Source organism: Somniosus microcephalus, chromosome 5 (assembly GCF_052327205.1).
Source record: "Somniosus microcephalus isolate GS21.2 chromosome 5, FLI_Smic_1.0, whole genome shotgun sequence".
Classification (NCBI taxonomy): Eukaryota; Metazoa; Chordata; class Chondrichthyes; order Squaliformes; family Somniosidae; genus Somniosus; species Somniosus microcephalus.
In genome coordinates this window covers 108,948,533-108,970,972 of record NC_140991.1, presented here as the reverse complement: position 1 = coordinate 108,970,972, position 22,440 = coordinate 108,948,533, and the positions used below count along the sequence as shown (strand labels likewise).

General features: G+C 42.6%; 1 protein-coding gene across 3 annotated transcripts in view; it reads right to left on the bottom strand.

Moving 5' to 3' along the window:
* The window catches only part of cul1b (cullin 1b), a 104,973-nt gene that overhangs the window by 48,010 nt on the left and 34,523 nt on the right, over positions 1-22,440 (bottom strand). For all 3 annotated transcript variants that reach the window (XM_085988077.1, XM_085988075.1, XM_085988078.1), the window contains 5 exons: positions 17,828-18,002; positions 10,505-10,672; positions 3,055-3,105; positions 2,092-2,182; positions 1,792-1,955 (listed from right to left, as the gene is read on the bottom strand). In XM_085988077.1, the coding sequence (XP_085844203.1) occupies positions 1,792-1,955; positions 2,092-2,182; positions 3,055-3,105; positions 10,505-10,672; positions 17,828-18,002 (649 nt within the window). The remainder of the gene's footprint in view (positions 1-1,791; positions 1,956-2,091; positions 2,183-3,054; positions 3,106-10,504; positions 10,673-17,827; positions 18,003-22,440) is intronic.

The following is a 22,440-nucleotide window of genomic DNA, read 5'->3' as shown; positions in this document are numbered from 1 at the left end:
TTTAAACCTCCTGGCCTAGAAATTGAGTTTGCGCTGCGCCAGGGCTTTAGCGCCGGCGCTAAGTCCCTTTGTGCGCGCCAAAAATTCAGTAGCGCCGCGCCCAAACGGCTGCCGGCGCTACTGAAGGGTTTTAGCGCCTGAAAACTGGCGCAACGCGCCGCATTGCGGCGCTATTCCGGCGCCCGCTGCGGTGCGGCAGGCTCGGGAAGTGCAGGCCTCCTCCTTCCGTTAAGGAGGAGCTGCCTGCACCCGGCCGCGGCCCGCGCAAATCTCTGCAAAAATGAGCCCGGCACCTCGGACAAGTGCCGGGCTTGCATCTGTTCCGGGGGGGGGGGGGTGGGGGGGGGAGAAGTCCGGGGAGGGAGCTGCGGGCAGGCGGCCGCGGCGGGAAAGCGGCCGGCCGCCGCGCCTCCTTAAAGCGCCGGCGCAGACTCCGGCAACACTCGTTTGCCGGAGTCTTAGTTGCGGCTGCCACTGGCGAGGCGGCCGCAACTGAATTTCGGCTTGGGGCCGGGTTACCACGGCAACCGGGACGCTGCGCACACCGATGACGTCATCGGTGCCGGCGCAGCGCTACCGGTCTACCGCCGCGGAAGGGCCCCAGGCAATTTAGGAACCGGCGCCAATTGCAGCGCTAGGCCCTCTAGCGCCGCAAAATCGGTGCTAAGGGCACTGAATTTCTAGGCCCCTAAGTTTAAAGGGCTCAGTCAGCTGACAAAATATACACCTCGAGTCAGAGACAGATTATTCCAGGTCCAATCCCTACTCTGTGTTGCCAGGGAAGCGGTGGTAGTGACTAAGAGATGGGCTACAACTAACATCATCACCCCCAAGATAAGGAAGTAGAAAAAATTGACAGGATTCCCATTCTTTAACTTTTCTTATGGTCAAATAATAACTAAGGAACAGAAAAGGCCTTTCATCCCACCAAAGCTCATCACCCTACTCCTACTGTGGCATCTAATTATAAATATTCCCAGGTTTTTGTCTGTATTACCTACACACAGTTAATTCCCCGAAAGCTTGAGTGCATGTAGATGAAGCCATAAAAAAGGCCAATAGCATTTTGGGTTTGAGAAATAGAGGCATAGAATAAAAAAAAGGTTATGATGAATTTATATAAAGCCATAGTATACTGTGTTCAATTTTGGATGCCCCAATATAGAAGGGGCATTAGTCATTAGAGACCATACTGCTTAGATTCACCAGGCGAGAGTTGAGATATTGCAACTATTTCCACTGGCAGAGAAGGTTATGAGGAGATTTAAATAGAGATTTTTAAAATTCAGAAGGGTCTCAATAAAGTAAATAGGGAAATACAATTTCCTGTGATTGGCGAGGTCATCAATTTAAATTGTCACTGAGAATGAAAAGAGGAATTACGCAGAGCGCTTTTGAAACATGGTATGCTTTGCCACAGTGGGTGCTTGAGGCTTTAAAGGGACAAGTGGATAAATATTTGAAACAGAGGAAGATGCTAGGCAATGGGGGAAGCAGCATTATAGTGGGATTAAGATTTAAAATTTGGGGGGGGAGAAACGGAGAGCACGGGAGATGGGAGAGCACAAAAAAAGTGAAGAGAGCGAGAATTACAATACAACACATCACCACACAGACAAATCTATATAAATGTAAATATGTAATGCTGGAGAAATAATTTAAAGCAGAAAGGCTTCCAAAAACAGCTTTCCAGGCACCTAAATTTGCAGAGGCTTACAAAAGCACAAGTCAGTAATGTTTGAAAAACAAACTCCATAAACTATTCACTTATCTAATCTGCAAGTTACTTACCTTTTTCATGTATTCTGTTACAGGGTTCTGCTGTAGAAACTCAGTGCTTTCCCTTGTGTAAAACCTCTCTGTGTCAGCCAAAAATTGTGATTCAAATGATTCTTTATAGACTGTTAATGTGGGTCCCTTTGCAAAAGCATCGTCTTCATTCAGCCCAAGTTCAACTGTGAATAAAATAAATACAATGAACAAAAATATCCAGCTTGACAAGTTTTCATATAAAAAAGATTCTGCTGACACATCTTACCACCAATATCAAAGTACTGTACATTTAAGGAAGCACAAGAACTTCAAAATTACCATACGATTGAACCACACCGCTGATCAGTCTGGTGTTGATGGTTTCGCCATTTCTCTCCTTTTCAATCAGCTTCAGAACTGCATTTGTAACCTGACCGGAACAGTAACGGTATTTAGGTTACCCACTAATATTATTATTACACAAGTTAAATAATTGTTGTTCTTTTCTCAGCTTTAATTGTTGTGTAGAGATAACGTCACCTATATACAGGTATCGACATATGCAGACATAGACAATTACGTTCAGCAGGCCACTTGATTACTGTGGCCAGAGCTGCTGAAGTCACTGGATAGCAGTCAGAAACAAGAACTCCGGCTGACTTTTTTTTAAAGCTGTCTTTAGCTCAAGCCAACTGCCCCAGCTGAGATCCAGAAACTTGGCACAGACGAGAGAGTATGAGCTCTATGGTCCACGGGGCTGTTCCATACACAGTGCATTTATCCACTGATGTACATTATTAAAGAGGCATTAAACAACGTGCCTGAACTCAAAACAGTCAGATGCAAGCACTTTGCTTGCTGTAACCACATACATGCTCTTGCACCTGTTCCATAAAACATCTCAGAATGCTAAACTTGTGGTTCCAACCAAATGAGCTGTTCTGGTCTTCTCCACTCTGCATTCTTCCATGTCTCTCTTCCTTTATTACAGATCCAGCGTCGTCCACATTTCAGGAAGCCAAGGAACAGTCTACTCGAGGATACTAAACTTGTAAGCTAAGGTTCAGTAGCTTTGCAGCAGAAATGTGTTACAATCGAGACTTTTATAGTTGTAAGAAGTGCCAAGAAATCAGTATTAAACAAAAACAGTTACACAAGTTTCATTAGGAATTTAAATTTTGAAATAAATTTACCTTTTAAACCACACCTTCCGAAAAAGTTTTTTGACAAAATAGTGAACTTTAAATCATTGCACAATACTGTTCCTATTTTTTTTTTAAATAGCTATGGTAAAATACTTGCCTGCTTATTTAAAGGTCTAAATAAGCAATCCCGCCATGTCACCAAAGCAAGCTGTAAGGATTAAAAAAAAGGGTTTGAAGTAACTGTTGCTCACAAATAAATGGCTTTCAATTATTGTCGTCGTCACCAAATGGTACAAAGTCTAATCTGAAAATGTCCAAAAACGAATTTAAGAAACAATGGTCTATTTGGGTTAATATTCTTGGCTGACAACATAGTTTTCCTGAACTAATTTTTTTTTTATAAACTCTTTTTTTTTAAAAAAGTTTCCATACCAAGTTGCAGTCTTGAAATACTGAAAATTGAACTAGGCTTCAGAAGAGATTCACTAGAATACCAGGAATGAGACTTCAGTTATGAGGAGAGATCAAGGAAGGTTAAAGTCATATCTGAAAGGGGTGTTCAAAACTATATGGAGTTTTTTTTTTAAATTAAAAAAAGAAATTCTATTTCCACTGGTCTTGAGTCAGTAACTAGAGAACATTAAATCAAAAATCAGCACCAAAAGAACAAAGGTGAAGGCAGAACTATTTTTTTTTTTTTTAAATGGAGAGGATTGTTAGGACATGGAATGCCCTACCAAAAAGAGTGGTGGAAGCAGTATCCATAATAGCTTCTAAAAGGGGAAGTGGATAAATATTTGAAAAATTTTAATTTTGAAGGGTCATGGGGTAAGCCCTGGCGAATGGGAGTAAGTATCTCTTTCAGAAAGCCATGCAGGCACGATGGGCCAATTGGCCTCCTCCTGTGATGTAAAATTCTATTATTCTATGAAAATGAATCTACAAGTCTTCCACTTTACTGCTTAAAAATTCTGTAGTATATACTGCATGTAGGCTGGGTCCAAATTGGTTAGTGGCGTTAGGTCAATCTCACCTATGTTACATTCAAAAGGGTCATCAGCTGACATACCGTGCTTTCACTGGCAGAAAATGTACAAGTACATGAAGAACATTCACTACAATGACAGGCGAGCCAAGATGATAGTAACAATGATGACTGTACTTCAAATATGGATTAAAAAGACACTTTTGAGCAGCAGAAGAAAAGCTGCAAAACTAAAATGTATGGACTACCTGCTACTGCAGAGCTGAAGAAGCTCTTGGTTTAACCCAATGGCTATTCATTCAAATTATATTTCACTTGTACCTGCCACCCAGAGTGCACTTCATCAATTCTTAAAAACTCTGGCAAAGCACACTGCTCAACACTACTCAGAATTAGCATTAGCACACAAAATCAAGACCACTACGTTCTGCATGAATCTTCTTCCATGTGCTTTTTACAAGGCACCTTTGTCCTGTGCATATATTATTGTACCTTATACATGTACCTATTTTGTTTTCATTATTCTGATAGTCATATTCCTTGCCAATTTCCAGTTTAATATAGATAGGACACAAATAGAGAATGAAGTAAAGCTAATCCAAAAGGTAAACAACCATTAAAAGGATAATCTATGCATTTCACTGGGGCAGATCCTCCCCACCACCCCTTACAACAGCTCAAGTCAAGTAGTGCACTGCACCTGACTAGAGCGCAGCTAAACCCAGATAGAATTCCAGGTTCAGCTCTTTTGTATGCTATGGCCTTCACCTGACCACGAAAATCCCACTAGAAATGGGTGAATACCCCAGAATAGGGGAGGGAACTTGTCCACTGTGGAGGTTTGCTAATTCCCACAAGCTTCAGTGCTTTCTGGCTGTTGTCAAAAACAATAGCCAGATGGGCTCCAGCCCCACTGCTTCTCTTTGCTGGTCCATTACAATTTAAAACTTACCTATCTGAAGATGCTGGAGGGATGCCGACAGCCCCTTTTCGTATCTTACAATCTGCCGGGGCTGGCCTCAATCTACAAGTCCCACTGTTACGGCATCCAATATGGGGAAAATGACATGGGAGGCATTATGACACCACTCTTGCACAATGACAGACCACTTCAATGTTCCCACCCATTTCAGATGGAAGCTTCCTGTCTATGCCTAGAAACTGCAAGGAAATGAGTGAACCTGACATAAGGACTAAATATTTTTTTTTTTTTATTCATTGATGGGATGTGGGCGTCGCTGGCTAGGCCTGCATTTAGTGCCCATCCCTAATTGCCCTCGAGAAGATGGTGGTGAGCCGCCTTCTTGAACCGCTGCAGTCCATATGGCGTAGGTACACCCACAATGCTGTTAGGAAGGGAGTTCCAGGATTTTGGCTCAGCGACAGTGAAGGAACGGCGATACAGGTCCAAGTCAGGATGGTGTGTGGCTTGGAGGGGAACTTGTAGGTGGTGATGTTCCCATGCGTCTGCTGCCCTTGTCCTTCTAAGTGGTAGAGGTCGCGGTTTGGAAGGTGCTGTTGAAGGAGCTTTGGCGAGTTGCTGCAGTGCATCTTGTAGATGGTACACACTGCAGCCACAGTGCGCCGGTGGTGGAGGGAGTGAATGTTGAAGGTGGTGGATGGAGTGCCAATCAAGCGGGCTGCTTTATCCTGAATGGTGTCGAGCTTCTTGAGTGTTGTTGGAGCTGCACTCATCCAGGCAAGTGGAGAGTATTCCATCACACTCCTGACTTGTGCCTTGTAGATGGCGGAAAGGCTTTGGGGAGTCAGGAGGTGAGACACTCGCCGCAGAATTCCCAGCCTCTGGCCTGCTCTTGTAGCCACAGTATTTATATGGCTGGTCCAGTTCAGTTTCTGATCAATGGTAACCCCCAGGATGTTGATAGTGGGGGATTCAGCGACGGTAATGCCATTGAATGTCATGGGGAGATGGTTAGAGTCTCGCTTGTTGGAGATGGTCATTGCCTGGCACTTGTGTGGTGCGAATGTTACTTGCCACTTGTCAGCCCAAGTCTGAATGTTGTCCAGGTCTTGCTGCATATGGACACGGACTGCGTCAGTATCTGACGAGTCTCGAATGGTGCTGAACAGTGTGCAATCATCAGCGAACATCCCCACTTCTGACCTTAAGATGGAGGGAAGGTCATTGATGAAACAGCTGAAGATGGTTGGGCCTAGGACACTGCCCAGAGGAACTCCTGCAGTGATGTCATGTGATTGAGATGAATGACCTCCAACAACCACAGCCAACTTCCTTTGTGCTAGGTATGATTCCAGCCAATGGAGAGTTTTCCCCTTGATTCCCATTGACTTCAGTTTTGCTAGGGCTCCTTGATGCCACACTCGATCAAATGCTGCCTTAATGTCAAGGGCAGTCACTCTCACCTCACCTCTTGAGTTCAGCTCTTTTGTCCATGTTTGGACCAAGGCTGTAATGAGGTCAGGAGCTGAGTGGCCCTGGCGGAACCCAAACTGGGCCTCGGTTAGCAGGTTATTGCTGAGTAAGTGCCGCTTGATAGCACTGTCGACGACACCATCACTTTGCTGATGATTGAGAGTAGACTGATGGGACGGTAATTGGCCGGGTTGGATTTGTCCTGCTTTTTGTAGACAATTTTCCACATTGCCAGGTAGATGCCAGTGTTGTAGCTGTACTGGAACAGCTTGGCTAGGGGCGCAGCTAGTTCTGGAGCACAAGTCTTCAGTACTATTGCCAGAATGTTGTCAGGGCCCATAGCCTTTGCAGTATCCAGTGTCTTCAGCTATTTCTTGACATCACGTGGAGTGAATTGAATGGGCTGAAGACTGGCATCTGTGATGCTGGGGACCTCAGGAGTAGGCCGAGATGGATCATCCACTCGGCACTTCTGGCTGAAGATAGTTGCAAATGTTTCAGCCTTGTCTTTTGCACTCACGTGCTGGGCTCCACCATCATTGAGGATGGGGATATTTTTGGAGCCTCCTCCTCCTGTTAACTGTTTAATTGTCCACCACCACTCACGACTGGATGTGGCAGAGCTGCAGAGCTTTAATTTGATCCGATGATTGAGAGATCGCTTAGCTCTGTCTATCGCATGTTGCTTCCGTTGTTTGGCATGCAAGTAGTCCTGTGTTGTAGCCTCACCAGGTTGACACCTCATTTTTCGGTATGCCTGGTGCTGTTCCCGGCATGCTCTTCTGCACTCTTCGTTAAACCAGGGTTGATCTCCCGGCTTGATGGTAATGGTAGAGTAAGGGATATGCCAGGCCATGAGGTTACAGATTGTGGTTGAATACAATTCTGCTGCTGCTGATGGCCCACAGCGCCTCATGGATGCCCAGTTTTGAGTTGCCAGATCTGTTCGAAATCTGTCCCATTTAGCACGGTGGTAGTGCCACACAACACGGTGGAGGGTATCCTCAACATGAAGACGGGACTTCGTCTCCACAAGGACTATGCGGTGGTCACTTCCACCAATGCTGCCATGGACAGATGCATCTGCAACAGGTAGATTGGCGAGGACGAGATCAAGTAGGTTTTTCCCTCTTGTTGGTTCCCTCACCACCTGTCGCAGACCCAGTCTGGCAGCTATGTCCTTTAGGACTCGGCCAGCTCGGTCAGTTGTGGTGCTACCAAGCCACTCTTAGTGATGGACATTGAAGTCCCCCACCCAGAGGACATTTTGTGCCCTTGCTACTCTCAGTGCTTCTTCCAATTGGTGTTCAACATGAAAGAGTACTGATTCATCAGCTGAGGGAGGGCGGTAGGTGGTAATTAGCAGGAGGTTTCCTTGCCCATGTTTGACTTGATGTCATGAGACCTCATGGGGTCCTGAGTCAATGTTGAGGACTCCCAGGGCTACTCCCTCCCGACTGTATACCAGGGTGCCACCACCTCTGGTGGGTCTGTCCTGCCGGTGGGACAGGACATACCCAGGGATGGTGATGGTGGTGTCTGGGACATTGGTTGTACGGTATGATTCGGTAATTATGACTATGTCAGGCTGTTGCTTGACTAGTCTGTGGGACAGCTCTCCCAATTTTGGCACAAGCCCCCAGATGTTGGTAAGGAGGACTTTCTCAATTCTACAAAAAGGAAATACATTTCACAATATGCCATTATATTTAAACGATTACTTCTTTAACAGATCAACCTGCTCTATACGGTTCCGTTAAAATATACAACTGGTTTAGTACTTATTCTTCTGCTATGTCTTGTTTAATAAATCTCACTTGGAGAGAACATATGGACAAGTGTATTTTTACAAGATTATTAGTGGCGTTGCATACATGGAGTCAACACTAATTACAGCACTTGGGTCAAGTAGGTGGAGAGGGAAATGGTGATAGCATGAAATTACACCAAAAAATGCTCGGGGTGGGAAGGGGGGGGATTGGTGATTATTCAATGGAGGTTGAGAGATTATCTGCAATAGGGGAGAGCCTAGATTTCAAGAGGCAAACTATATTATCCTATTAAGTTGCCGGGGGGGGGGGAGCCGGCGGGCGCAAAAGGATAGCATTATGTTCCATAGCCGAGAGGGAGTTCCATTGTACCGGGCACTATTTGGTTTGGTTTGTGAACTTGCCACTCAGAGGGGAGGGGGTTAGATTGAGGGGTGGGGATTTTCTGTTGTGGAAAGTTAGAAATTGCCACATACGTATTCAGTGATTTTTTTTTAAAACTGGGTGGTGTTTGTTCCTGCTGGTTCTGGTGTCCGTGCTATTGCCGGGTGGCAGCACTGCATCCAAGGTCACTTCTTTTACTCGTGGGACATGCATTTAGTAAGACTGGAATTCAGTTTCTGCAGAGGCTGGCTTGTTTATTGCAACTCCAATATTTTATCTTAGCTAAGATTCACATATGTACCTGTTTGTGTTGCTAAGAGGCATTTTAAAACTGGTGATTTACAATCTCAATGCTTCCATTCTCATAGCGGAATGGCCATTTATATCTGTGCACACTGCTGACTCTTCCCGCTAGCCCTTTCCAGTTTGGAGCAGAAAACTGACTTTGGGTACATCACCGGTTTTCATTTCCTGCTGGTGTAATTGAGTTTACGCTCATTGGAGAGTTTGAGATCATTTGGGGAAAGTTTAATGTAAATAGAGGTAACTGGCACTTCTGGATTCCTGAAGGGGGGAGAGGGTTACAAGAATGCAACAGAATGTTCGGGAGTGTCCCAACGGGTCATGTAACATTATGCTCACGTAACGTACATAAGAAGTAGGAGCAGGAGTAGGCCATACGGCCACTCAGGCCTGCTCCGCCATTCAATAGGATCATGGCTGATCCGAACCTAGACTCACATCCACTTCCCTGCCCACTCCCCATAACCCCTAATTCCCTTATCAGCTAGGAAACTGTCTATCTCCGTTTTAAATTTATTTAATGTCGCAGCTTCCACAGCTCTGAGGTAGCAAATTCCATAGATTTACTACCCTCTGACTGAAGAAGTTTCTCCTCATCTCAGTTTTGAAACGGCAGCCCCTTATTCTAAGATTATGCCCCCTAGTTCTAGTTTCACCCATCAGTGGAAACATTCTCCCCACATCCACCCGATCAAGCCCCCTCACAATCTTATATGTTTCGATAAGATCACCTCTCATTCTTCTGAATTCCAATGAGTAGAGGTCCAACCTACTCAACCTTTCCTCATAAGTCAACCCCCTCATCTCTGGAATCAACCGAGTGAACCTTCTCTGAACTGCCTCGAGAGCAAGTATATATTTTCTTAAATATGGAAACCAAAACTGTATGCAGTATTCCAGGTGTGGCCTCAACAGTACCCTGTATAACTGAAGCAAGACTTCCCTGCTTTTATACTCCATCCCCCTTGCAATAAAAGCCAAGATTCCATTGGCCTTCCTGATCACCTGCTGTACCTGCATACTAACCTTCTGTGTTTCATGCACCAGGACCCCCAGATCCCTTTGTACTGTAGCACTTTGCAGTTTCTTTCCATTTAGATAATAACTTGCTCTTTGATTTTTTCTGCCAAAGTGCATAACCTCACACTTTCCAACATTATATTCCATCTGCCAAATTTCTGCCCATTCACTTAGCCTGTCTATGTCCTTCTGTAGGTTTTTTTTATGTCCTCCTCACTCACTGCTTTCCCTCCCATCTTTGTATCGTCGGCAAACTTGGATACGTTGCACTTGGTCCCCTCCTCCAAATCGTTAATATAGATTGTAAAGAGTTGGGGTCCCAGCACTGACCCCTGCGGAACACCACTAGTTACTGATTGCCAACCCGAGAATGAACCATTTATCCCAACTCTCTGTTTTCTGTTAGATAGCCAATCTTGCACCCATGCCAGTACATTACCCCCAATCTCGTGATTTTTTATCTTGTGCAGTAATCTTGTGTGGCACCTCGTCAAATGCCTTTTGGAAGTCCAAATACACCACATCCACTGGTTCCCCTTTATCCACCCTGTTTGTTACGTCCTCAAAGAATTCGAGCAAATTTGTCCATACAGGTGTAATACCATTAGAATGTTGCGATCACTTACCGTTTTAAATTTATTATACTCTAATGGTTCCAACAAGGCCTATATTGACAGGCAAAATATACAACCTGTTCAGCTATAATAAAGGCTCTCAAAAATGAAACAAGAATAAAACAATGGTTTCTTACTGAATATATTTCGTAAATTCCTTTACGTCCTTCATCACATTCGCGACGGACCCAGTGTCGATTGAGGTACGCACAGATTCCGTTCAATACTTTACTAGAAAACCTGTAATCTTCCCACTGCTGAGTATAAAACTTCAATACGCTCTCATCCATCAAATCTTCACCATCCTACAGGAGAAAAATTACAAAATATTTTCTTTTGTAAACCACATTTCACATGAATGGGAGTGCAGTGAAAACCTATCAAATTAACCCGCTTGCGAATGGGATTTTTTTTTTTTACAAATTAAACTAGTTACACCACACTGCTACTTCCCACAGAAGACTACATGTCAGTCACCTTATTGAGAAGATAATCATTAAAAAAGCTTTTAGATCCATATTGCACTGGGAAAAAACTCATCAATTACAATCACTTATTCCATTTGAAATACCTGTAGCACCTTTTCTAGCTTAGAATGCAAAATTATCTATAACTACTTCATTTTAGCAAGTAATGATTAAAATTAAGTTTTTCATGATTACCCATGCAACTAGATAATTAAATAGAATAACCACTTATATAATAGATGCAGGTACAGTGCCCAAATAAAGGTGGTGTCAGCAAAGAGAGTAGCTTTGGTCATAGATGAAAAGGATCAGGACTGAGGCCAAGAACACTTTCCTGAGGCACCCATAGACTTTGCAATAAGATGAACATCCATATAATGGTGAGGCCATATACCCAATTCAACAACTCATCACAAGATCTTAATCTTGCAATAAAGATAGGATGTCATACCTTGGGAAATACTCCAGAAATATTAAATACAATTACATGACCATTATGCCAAGCATCGAGAGTCACTATTCTTGACCAGAAGACTAAAATCATTGCAAGTTGACTGTTACTCGAACGTCAAGGTGACCAAAGAGACGGTCACGACGGTTGAGATGGTACCACAGCTTCTCATTCCTTTCATAGCAAAGATTCGTGGAAATCAAATCAAGACAAACTTACTTTTAGTTTTCGGGGTTGAATAAATGTGGCTCTTTCCACAATTAAGATTGACTGCTATTTAAGATTTATGCAGGATACTGCATTTCAAAGACTTGTACCTGTTGTGAGCTAAGTCCAAGGTCTTTTGTACTAAATATTACTATTTGCATTTATATAGCCCATATCACACCAAAATATCCAAGAATTTCACACAATTAATTGCTTTTTGAAGTGTATTGTCCATTATATTGGCAAATGCTGCAGTGCTGCAGGCATCTTCTGCCAGTATATTGGTTGAGGGAGCAATGGTGGCCAGCACACCTGAACTCCCTGCTCTTTGAACGTGATCTTTATCATCCACCTGAACGAGCCAATTGGACCTCTGTTTCACGTCATCAAAGAATGAATTGTAAGTTGTAACCTTTTGATTCCTAGCCCTCTTGGTTGTTTGATCTTTCCCATGTACCAAAGCATTCTTCAGCACACCTTTCAGTAAATAAAATTTCAAATGCACCTGCTTAGTCAGTGCTGGGTCGTTTTGCTCTCGGACTTGGCCTAGAGGGCATTATATCTAAATTTGCTGATGACACAGGCAAGGTAGGATATTTGGCAAACAGTGAAGAGGATGTAGACAGGTTAGTGGAATGTGCCGACAGGTGGCGCATACAACTTAATGTGGATTAAGAGTAAATAATACATCTTGAGAGGAAAGACAAGTAATGGGAACATACACTTAATGGAAAGACACTCAAGTGTCTGATGAACAGAGAGTCAAATATACAATTCAAGTGCAGATAAATAAACCTATGAAATGTCCAATAACATTTTGGGTTTTATAAATTGGGGCATAGAATACAGGAGTAAAAACATTAATGAGAAATTTCTACAAAATGTCAGTTAGGCCAGTTAAACTATTGTGTGCAGTTTTGGGTGTCGCATAATTGAAAGGACATTAAAGCTATAAAGCAAGTACAGAGTAGATTCACCAGGAAATGGCCTGGGATGGGAAAGACTCAAGAAACTGGAACTATTTCAACTGGAGCAGAGAAAGCGAAGAGGAGGTTTAATAGAGGCAAAATGGTTTTGATAAGATGAATAGGGAAAGACTATTTCCTCTGGTTGGGGAGTCAGTGTCAAGGGGTCATCAAATGTAAAATAGTAATGAAGGGAGTGAAAGGACATACCAAATGGCCAACATTTGAGATGGGTACTCTTGACTGGTTTGTTATTTCCCCTCCCAAATGAATTGATGGATGTTTTCTGGTATTTAGACTGGTTTTATGCAATCTTCTCAAGATAACATTGCTGATCTAGCCATGATTTCAATGCAAGACAGTGCACTAAATGTCAGCTTGACTCAGTGGGAGGACTCTAGCCTCAGTCAGATGGTCGTGGGTTCAAACTAGGACTCCAGCACATAATCTAGGCTGACACTCGATGCAGTATTGAGGGAGTGCCAGATCAGATGTTAAGCTGAGGGCCCGTCTGCCTGATCCGGTGGATGTAAAAGATCCCACAGCACAATTAAAAGAGCAAAGGGTTTTTCATGGCCAAGATTTATCCCTCAACCAACAACACCAGACAGCTTTGACGAAGGGCTCGACCCAAAACATTGACTCTGTTTCTCCTCTCTTTGATGCTGCCTGACCTACTGAGCTTTTCCAGTACTTTCTGTTGTTATTTCAGATTTCCAGCATCCGCAGTATTTTGCTATTACACCAGACAGATTAATTGGTCACTTTATCTCATTTGTTGTTTATGGGATCTTGCCGTATCCAAATTCCTGCCATGTTTGCTTGCATAACTGCATTGGCTACACTTTAAAATTCATTGGCTCTGAATTGCTTTGGAAGCCGCACAGATGTAAAAGGTACTATATAAATGTAATTCGTTCCTTCAGGTTCCTGGATGAGTACACATAAAACAAATTATTTGAAGTCTTAGTAAAGACCAGAGAGCAGATTACTGGGGTGGTACTGTAGCAAGGATTTTTTTTCTATTTAAAGTAGCCTTATCTGATAATCAGACTGTAAAACATTAAAGGAGTGTTCCCCAAGCTTTTTTTAAGTGTTCCTCCATTGTTAGAAACTGGTCAGATTCTTATGATTCACATAAGTCTCCTCCATTCCATCTACCTAATCTCAGCCTGTCAGCACATCTTTCTATTCCCTTTTCTCTCATGTACTCATCTAATTTCCTTTTGAAAGCATCTAAACTATTTTCCTTAACCACTTCCTGTGGTAGCAAAGTTCCATACTCTAACCACTCTTGAGTAAAGAAATTTCTCTTTATTTCCCCTATTGGATTTATTAGCAACTATCTTGTATTTATGGCCTCTAGTTTTGCATTCTTCCACAAGTGGAAATATCTTTCCACATCTACCCTGTCCAACCCTTTCATAATTTTAAAGACCTCTATCAGGTCACCTCTAAGCCTTCGCTTTTCTAAAGAAAAAAAACCCAACCTGCTCAATCTTTCCCGATAGCTGTAATCTCAGTGTTCTGGTACCATCCTAGTAAATACTTTTTTTTTTAATGTAAAAAATTAAGGGGGGAGAAATTCGGTATCGCCACATGGTTTAGCACCTGGCGCTAATTATCGCCTCCGACTTGCAAACTTGGCTTCTATCGCCCCGGAGGTGATTGGAGCGCTAAATCAGGCACTGCACACCTCCCTTAAGGCGCTTAACGCCGAGGAGCGAGGCGCTACCCCAGAGTCCTGCCGAAGCTTATGTGATGTCAGTCAGCAATGGAACACAGACACACAGGCGTCAGCCAGTTCTTAAAGGGGAGGGTCGATCTTGCTCTCCATCCACACCCTGCTCATTGCAGCCTTGAATCTCGGCCTGGAGAGACCTGTACATCAAATCTGCTGGAAAGAACAATGGAGAGGCCCAGGGAAAGAGCTCAAACAACAGTCCCATAGTCTCTTCTAATCGATGCAAGGAAGATCAAATCAAAATGAACCTGCAAAGTGCTGCTCAGTATCCAAAACTCCTCAACACGGCGTTGAATATCTCCAGAAGTCTCTTTCTCTCAGAATGCGTGGTGCAAAAATGTTGCCGACAAAAAAAGGCAGGAAGCATTCGCCTTTAAATAGCGCTCCCCCAGTCCCTTCCCGACTGCAAAATGCTCCCCTCAACCTGTCGTTGCTAGCGGCAGGCGGTAAGGCAGGGGGCACCACTCAATATCCGGTCCGGGGTGCTACACGCTTGACTGATGTCGCGATCTGCGGGCGCAGGATATCGTGGCGGTAGTGTTTAGCGCCGCCGTAAAATGTCTGGTCAATTCCACGAGCGGCGCAAACATCGCCGTGCCCAGGCGCTAGTTGCTTTGCGCCCCATTAGCGCCCTCTTAAGGCGCTAACGGGAAGCGCAAACAAACCAAATTTTTCCCCTCAAGATCTTTTATCTCAAATATTAGCTGGACAAGTTACACCATAAGAAATTCTCACCCAGATTTCCATTGTCTGTTACAATGCTTCTGGTGGGCCTACAGGAGAGTAGATGGAAATACAAAAGACTTCTCTTTGAATTACTCCTGTAAATTAAAAGTACAATTGGATTTGGTGGACCTGGAATTGAAGCGGAGCTGGTTTCATGCAGCACTATTTTGCATCATGATGCAAGTGCGGTAAAATGCCTCAGTGCATTGAACAGGCCATAGAAGGGGCCAGTGTTCCAATGGTAGAATGTAAGACTCTCAAAAAAATCATGGCTTTACACTCCCATTGAGTCAACATGTCTGTGGTAGGAGAATTGCGTACTTCCTGGCGATTGTCTTTTGTTTTGTTTCTATTTCACTAACAAGTTCTATAAAAGGCAACATATTTCTTTTTCCTGGGCAATGGGTACTTTTGCTGTCTCCTACATACTCTTACTTCACATTCATGTGTATCTGAGTTTGTAAAGAAGTTTCAGGTGAAAAAGAACAAATTCTCATCATCGCTATAATGTGCTCGAGGAGGATCTTGTGCATACAGACATTATAGCTTACTCAACGGAAGCTCAAGGAACAGCACCTCATCTTTCGACTAAGCACTTTACAGCCTTCGGGACTCTACACTGAGTTCAACAATTTCGGGATCATAACCACTGCTTTCATTTACTTGGACAGGAGCTGTTGGTAATGATTCTGCTATTACCATTTACACCTCCTCCAGACCCATCTTTTGTTTCTTTACTTGTCCCATTACTATCCCCTTTTGCCTTGCACCATCATTCCATTTGTCATTTAATCTCTCCTGCTTTGCACCCCATCAGACCTTCCCTTTTGTTCTTTCCTCCACTCCCCCCCCCCCCCCTTCATGCCTTGGTACTTGCTTAAAACCGGTTACATCTCTTAACTTTTTCCAGTTCTGATGAAAGGTCATTGACTTGAAACGTTAACTATGTTTCTCTCTCCACAAATGCTGAGTATTTCCAGCATTTTCTGTTTTTATTACAGCTTTCTCTATTGCTGCCTCCAGTTGAACACCTGGATAGAGATGGGCAATAACAGACAAGCTAGGAGTATCCAACTCCCAAAAATAATGTCAAATGTTACCCCTTTGGTACATTTAAACAGGCTTCAAACCATCTGCAGCACTGCAAGCTTCTGTGATTTTTCTTCCCCCATGTCTTCTTCAGCTTGTTTTGTTCCCTTTGTATAACTTGGTTGAGTGCAGTGTTATGCATATGAGCAGGACAAATGCTCAACATTCATACACCCTTCAGGGAAAAGCAATAAAAAGGTGCAGATAGAAAGTGATTTGGGCATACTAGTGCATACATCTCTAAAGGTACACGAGCAATGCAGTGAAGCAATAGCTAGAGCAAATAGGGTGTTGGGGTGTATCCATAAGACAACTGAGTACAAGACGAGGCATATTATTTTGTCCTTGTACAAAACCTTGGTCAGGCCTCTCTTGGAATACTGTGTCCAGTTTTGGTCTCCTCACATGGTGGGTGATATTGAGGCTTTGGAAAGGGTGCAGATGAGAGCCACTAGTCTAATTCCCAGTTTAAAACATCTTAGTTATCAAGATAGGTTAAAAGAGTTGGGACTCTACACTTTAGAGAAGCGTGGACTTAGTGGGGATTTGATTGAGGTTTAGAAGATACAGGAAACTTTGGTTTATCCGGAGGTTAACTGTCCGGAATGCTCGAGCCACCGGCAAAGATCAGGAGCTGTTCGTTAGGTTTTTTTTCTTTTCGTTGCTTTTTTTTCCCCACCAGTCAGGCTCTGCAAGGTCTCGCTGAAGCTGTTGCTAAGCTACAGAGACGCTTGCAAGGTACGGCCGACTGTTTAGAAACTGTACAGGGTTTGTTGCCAGATACGGAGCTCAAAATCTCCGTATGTTTCAACATTAGCGCTGGTTTGTCCAGCAGTTTTGATGGGACGGCAACAGCTCGGTCCCGTCGGTGCCGGATAGCACAAAGTTTCCTGTAATGAAGGGAATAAACTGTGTTCCAGTTGACACTTTGTTCCAATTAAATAGGTCAGGGAGGACCAAGGGTCACAAATTTAAGTTGTACAAGGCCAGATCTAGGTTAGGTGTCAGGAGGTGGTTCTTTTCCCAGAGAACAGTGGACCTCTAGAACAGGCTGCCATCTTGTGCAGTGGATGCCGATTCACTGAATTCCTTCAAACAGGGGCTGAACCTGTTTCTGGCTGGAGCAGAGACCACTTCTATAAGAAGGTAGGTACTGCATGGAATTCAGGGCCATTGTGATCTGGAGTAGTTTTGATTGCCTAGATGGATTGGAGAGGAATTTCCCAGATTTCCCCCCCCCACCCAATTGGCCTGGATTTTTAATGTTTTTTTCGCCTCTCCCAGGAGATCACATGGTTTTGGGTGGGATGGAGAGTATATATTCTGATACACAAGGTATTGCAATTGTTGGGACAGGCTCGATGGACCAGAAGGTCTTTACCTGTCCATTGTTGTTCGTATGTTCTTTACACCATTTCAATTACTGTACTATTACAAAAGAACCTACCTGCAACTCCAGGCTTCATTAGTCAGTAAGGGCTTCCAAAAGGTTGTAGCACCCTCCCAAATTTACCACAAATTATAAACAGATCATGGAGCCCTGTATGGAAATTTAGGTTTTCAGTTTTAAAATATGGTTTTGAACACTATTAAATATTTATACAAAAACAAAATACTGCAGATGCTGGAAATCTGAAATAAAAAACAGAAAATGCTGGAAATACTCAGCAGGTCAGAAAGCAGCTGTAGAGAGAGAAAGAGTTAACGTTTCAGGTCGCCTGGTTAAGAAAAAAAGTGGGGGTTTTCTAGTTACTAATCAGCATGAAACTTTTTTTTTATATAAAAGGTTTTGCAGAAAACAGTCCTCTTACCTTAAGAAGATTTGTCAAATAATTTTTCAGAAACTCTTTAAGACGTTTGTAGAGTTCCAGCCCTACAAACTGGGCTCCCCCTGGGGTTTGGCCCTTCTGTTTTTTGGCAGCAGCTGTTCCTCCTCCTCGTGCTTGATTTGACTGGTGGACACTGGTACAATAGTTATAAACATGACTGCAGTAGAGGTTAAGGGCAGTAGAGCAAGAGAGTGGCCTCATCTTAACAATAAAATCCTGCCAAGATTGATCCCAACAGGTTTATTTGTATGCACAGCTACCTTAACTCATGTTTATTGAAATTTTATGCACTAGTAATCTTGCACTAAATTATACATTCATGGCTGGCTCACAAAATTTAAATGTTGGATTCTTTCTTGCACTTATCCTAATCATAGTATAATTACATTTGAAATGAAGATCAAATGACAGCTTTACACTTAATGTGAACCTACACTTCACCAAACATGCTAGAGACAGGACAGAATCAATTTCAAAGATCTGAAACCAGTCAACCAACATGTAAACGGTAAATTCAGAAAACTGTTAAAGCCTTCTACACAAGTTTGCAGGGTACTACTTATAAACATATCAGCAACAATGGATCATCGTCATTATTATTAACTAAGAGCACGTCTACATGGTGCACTCTCATAACAGTCCACCCTGGTGGATTGGAAGAGATGCGTCGATATGAACAAAATGACAAGTGAACAGATATGCCTATAATTCAACATATAATGCCTAACAACACAATTCTATTATTCTATCCAAAAATAGTTGTGAACTGTCCAATATACTGATTAACAAATACACGCAACACAAAAACAGGTGCCATCCTTACAACTCCACAACCAAACTCAGAAGTACGGATAAAGTAATTGAAGCATCCGACAAGCCTGGAGAAATATGACTGAAAAAGACTCTACAGACAAAGGAGGACAAAAGGATTAATTAAGCGGGGGAAAATAGATTATGAGAGTAAGCTTGCAGGGAACATAAAAACTGACTGTAAAAGCTTCTATAGATATGTGAAGAGAAAAAAATTGGTGAAGTCAAGCGTAGGTCCCTTGCAGTCAGAATCAGGGGAATTTATAATGGGGAACAAAGAAATGGCAGACCAATTAAATACATACTTTGGTTCTGTCTTCACAAAGGAGGGCACAAATAACCTTCCAGAGATGTCATGGAACATAGGGTCTAATGAGAGGGAGGAATTGAATGAAATCAGTATTTGTAGGGAAATGGTGTTAGGGAAATTGATGGGATTGAAGGCCGATAAATCCCCAGGGCCTGATAATCTACATCCTAGGGTACTTCAGGAAGTGGCCCTAGAAATAGTAGATGCATTGCTGGTCATCTTCCAAAATTCTATAGACTCTGGAACAGTTCCCATGAATTGGAGGATAGCTAATGTAACCGCACTATTTAAAAAAGGTGGTAGAGAGAAAATGGGGAATTATAGACCGGTAAGCCTGACATCGGTAGTGGGGGAAATGCTAGAGTCCATTATAAAAGATGTAATAGCAGAGCACTTGGAAAACAGTGACAGGATCGGACAAAGTCAACATGGATTTACAAAAGGTAAATCATGCTTGACTAATCTACTGGAATTTTTTGAGGATGTAACTGGAAGAATAGATAAGGGAGAACCAGTGGATGTGGTGTATTTGGACTTTCAGAAGGCTTTCGATAAGGTCCCTGCTATGGGGAAAAAACAGGGACAGGGTACTGAATTTGGATGATCAGCTATGATCTCATTAAATGGCGGAACAGGCTCGAGGGGCCGAATGGCCTACTCCTGCTCCTATCTTCTATGTTTCTATGACTGAAAAAGTGACTATAGACACTAGCTCAGAAGTTACTGTGATATTAGCTTATGAAAGTTTATCCCTTTATCTATGACAATACTTTGTCCACTATTTTAATGGATATATTAAAACAGTTTATATTAAACAGATTAACATCACCACTAAAATACCAAATAGATTATTGATGTGCTTTTGTACACTAAGCACACACAGTAATTTCTAAACTACTGTTCTGGACTTAAAAGCTCAAGTCATTGTAAAGGGCAAATAAAACAAAGGCTGTTCAGCATAACCTTCGAAAAGTCATAAGCAGAACTCAAACTTTTCTCACAATGGCAATGTTCAGTCTTTGACAGGTAAATCATAGGAACATACATACCAAACTTGTTACAATTTGAAATGTGAAGGACCAAAAGTACAGAGGAAGATGTGATCTGGTAAAATTTTAAATATATGGTGAATTCCTCATTTGTTTCAATCCTCAATACTGTAATATTTCAAACTGAAATTTAGTATGAAAATTAATTCTATGTAATTAACCAATTATATGGATCAGTTAACAACAAACATAAAAAATGCTGAAACAACACAGATCAATCAGACTTTGTGGACAACACTCAGCTCAACATTTCAGGTTGAGCCCTTCTTCACATGTGAAACAAGATGAACAAGCAGGATAAGGGGTCGCCCATTTAAAACAGATGAGATGAGGAGAAATTTCTTCTCTGAGGGTCGTGAATCTTTGGAATTCACTACCCCAGAGAGCTGTGGAGGCAGAGTCATTAAGTATATTCAAGGTAGAGATAGACATATATTTGAACTACAGGGGAGTCAAGGGTTATGGGGAGCGGGCAGGAAAGTGGAGTTGAGGCCAAGATCAGATCAGCCATGATCTTACTGAATGGCGGGGCAGGTTCAAGGGGCCGAATGGCCTACTCCTGCTCCTTTTAAAATCAGGAGAAAAAAGGTGGGATGTAAAAACAAGTATCAATAAAATGATTGCGTCAGGCAATGAATAGTAAAGAAATTCAAAATTAAAGATTTCAGGAAAATATAGCTACAGCAGTGACAGGAACAGCCAAGGAAAAGTCGAAAGAGAAAGTGTCTGCAACAGAAAAAAATGCTACCATAACACAGTAATCGGATTTCTCCACCGCAACCCCTCCAGCTCACACCAGGAAGCCCAGTATCTCCAGCCCATGTACCCCGTTGACCACCAGTTTTATAGGTCGGAAAATCACAGGCCAGGGACGTGGCACCCAACACACACTCCGGGGCACAGAAGTGGAAAAACCAAGCCAGCGTGTCCAGTTATCCGGGAAAGAAAATAAAAGGCCAACACAGAAGGGCGCAGAATCCCAGCTTCTGTTTTTTTGCTAACATTTTATGTTCAATTTCAGACCATATCTGAAGGTTTCTGCATTTTTGATTTCTCTCATTTTCTTCAGTGTGCCTGCTGCTGCCTTAGCCATTCAGTGTTCCTGCAATGTCTTTCCCTTGCCTGACTGAGATGATCTTTTACATTATCAAAATCAATTTACCAATATTTCCTCAATCTTTAATTTACTACTAAACAAGAACCATGAGCAAGTGCAGAAGTCAGTGCATGTAATGTATTTGACAACAACAAATGCCCAAATTCTGCTCAGACTAACACCAGTCAGTTTTGATGGATACATCTTCCAAACAAGGCTTTTTCCATTAGGTGGCCAAGATCTACGCAGACTTTTCTTGTTTTGTTGAAGCAGCTATTTAAGTACTATGGTAAAAGTACCCTTTGCTCTTCCCCATTGAAGAGACATATTCCCATAAATGGATAGCAACCAAGTGTTAGTTACAAGGCTGGAATAAGCTCAAAAGAATCACATCATGATGCTTTAGTCAAATTCCAATAGCATGCTAGTCTTGCAATACACTCCCTAAACTCTTCTGCTTAGGTCACAGATTTCCTATTTCAGCTTTGTAAAATACATTCAATACGGTACACATTTGATTTAAAGACGGTACACATTTGATTTAAATGAGTCCCAAAACATTCATACAACAATGCAAATCGTTCACAAATGTAACCTAAACCCAAAGATAAAATTACTAAATGTTTGTACAGCACGTCCGGTCACAAAACCAGTGGGTTTTGTTGCCAATAAAAGAGATGAATTACTGTCATTTTAACCTCAATTCATAAAAAAGAAATCTTTTTATTGCTTTTTTTAAATCTTTCTGTATGAATTATTGATAGGATTGTTATTTTGAAATGCTTGTTCAGCCATCTCAGTCAGATTTCCCAAAGGGGCAGGGGATGAGGACGAGAAGGAAAGGGCTTGGCTCCTGTTTTCATTTTCTCCCCAGTGCATGAGTTTGGGTGCCACCCACTCCTTTCCATGCCCAAATTGCTGCCAAACAAAGTAATTTTTGAGGTTGGTTTTGGTATTTGCGAAGCGGCCAACGTGTACAACAGAAAGAAATACTGCAGAAAATGCTGGAAATACTCACGAGGCCAGGCAACATCTGTGGAGAGAGAAACAGAGTGAACACTTCAGGCAGATGACCTTTCTCGTCAGCACTGGAAAATGTTCCAGATTTAACAGGTTTTAAGCAAGAGACCGGGGGCGGGGAATAAAAAGAACAAAAGGGAAGATAGCGCCAGACACTTGAGCAAAAAAAAAAAAATCTAGGCCGACACTCCAGTGCAGTACTGAGGGAGTGCTGTACTATCGGAGGTGACTTATTTCGGCTAAGACGTTAAACCGAGTCCCCGTCTGCTCTCAGGTGGATGTAAAAGATCCCACAGCAATATTTCGAAGA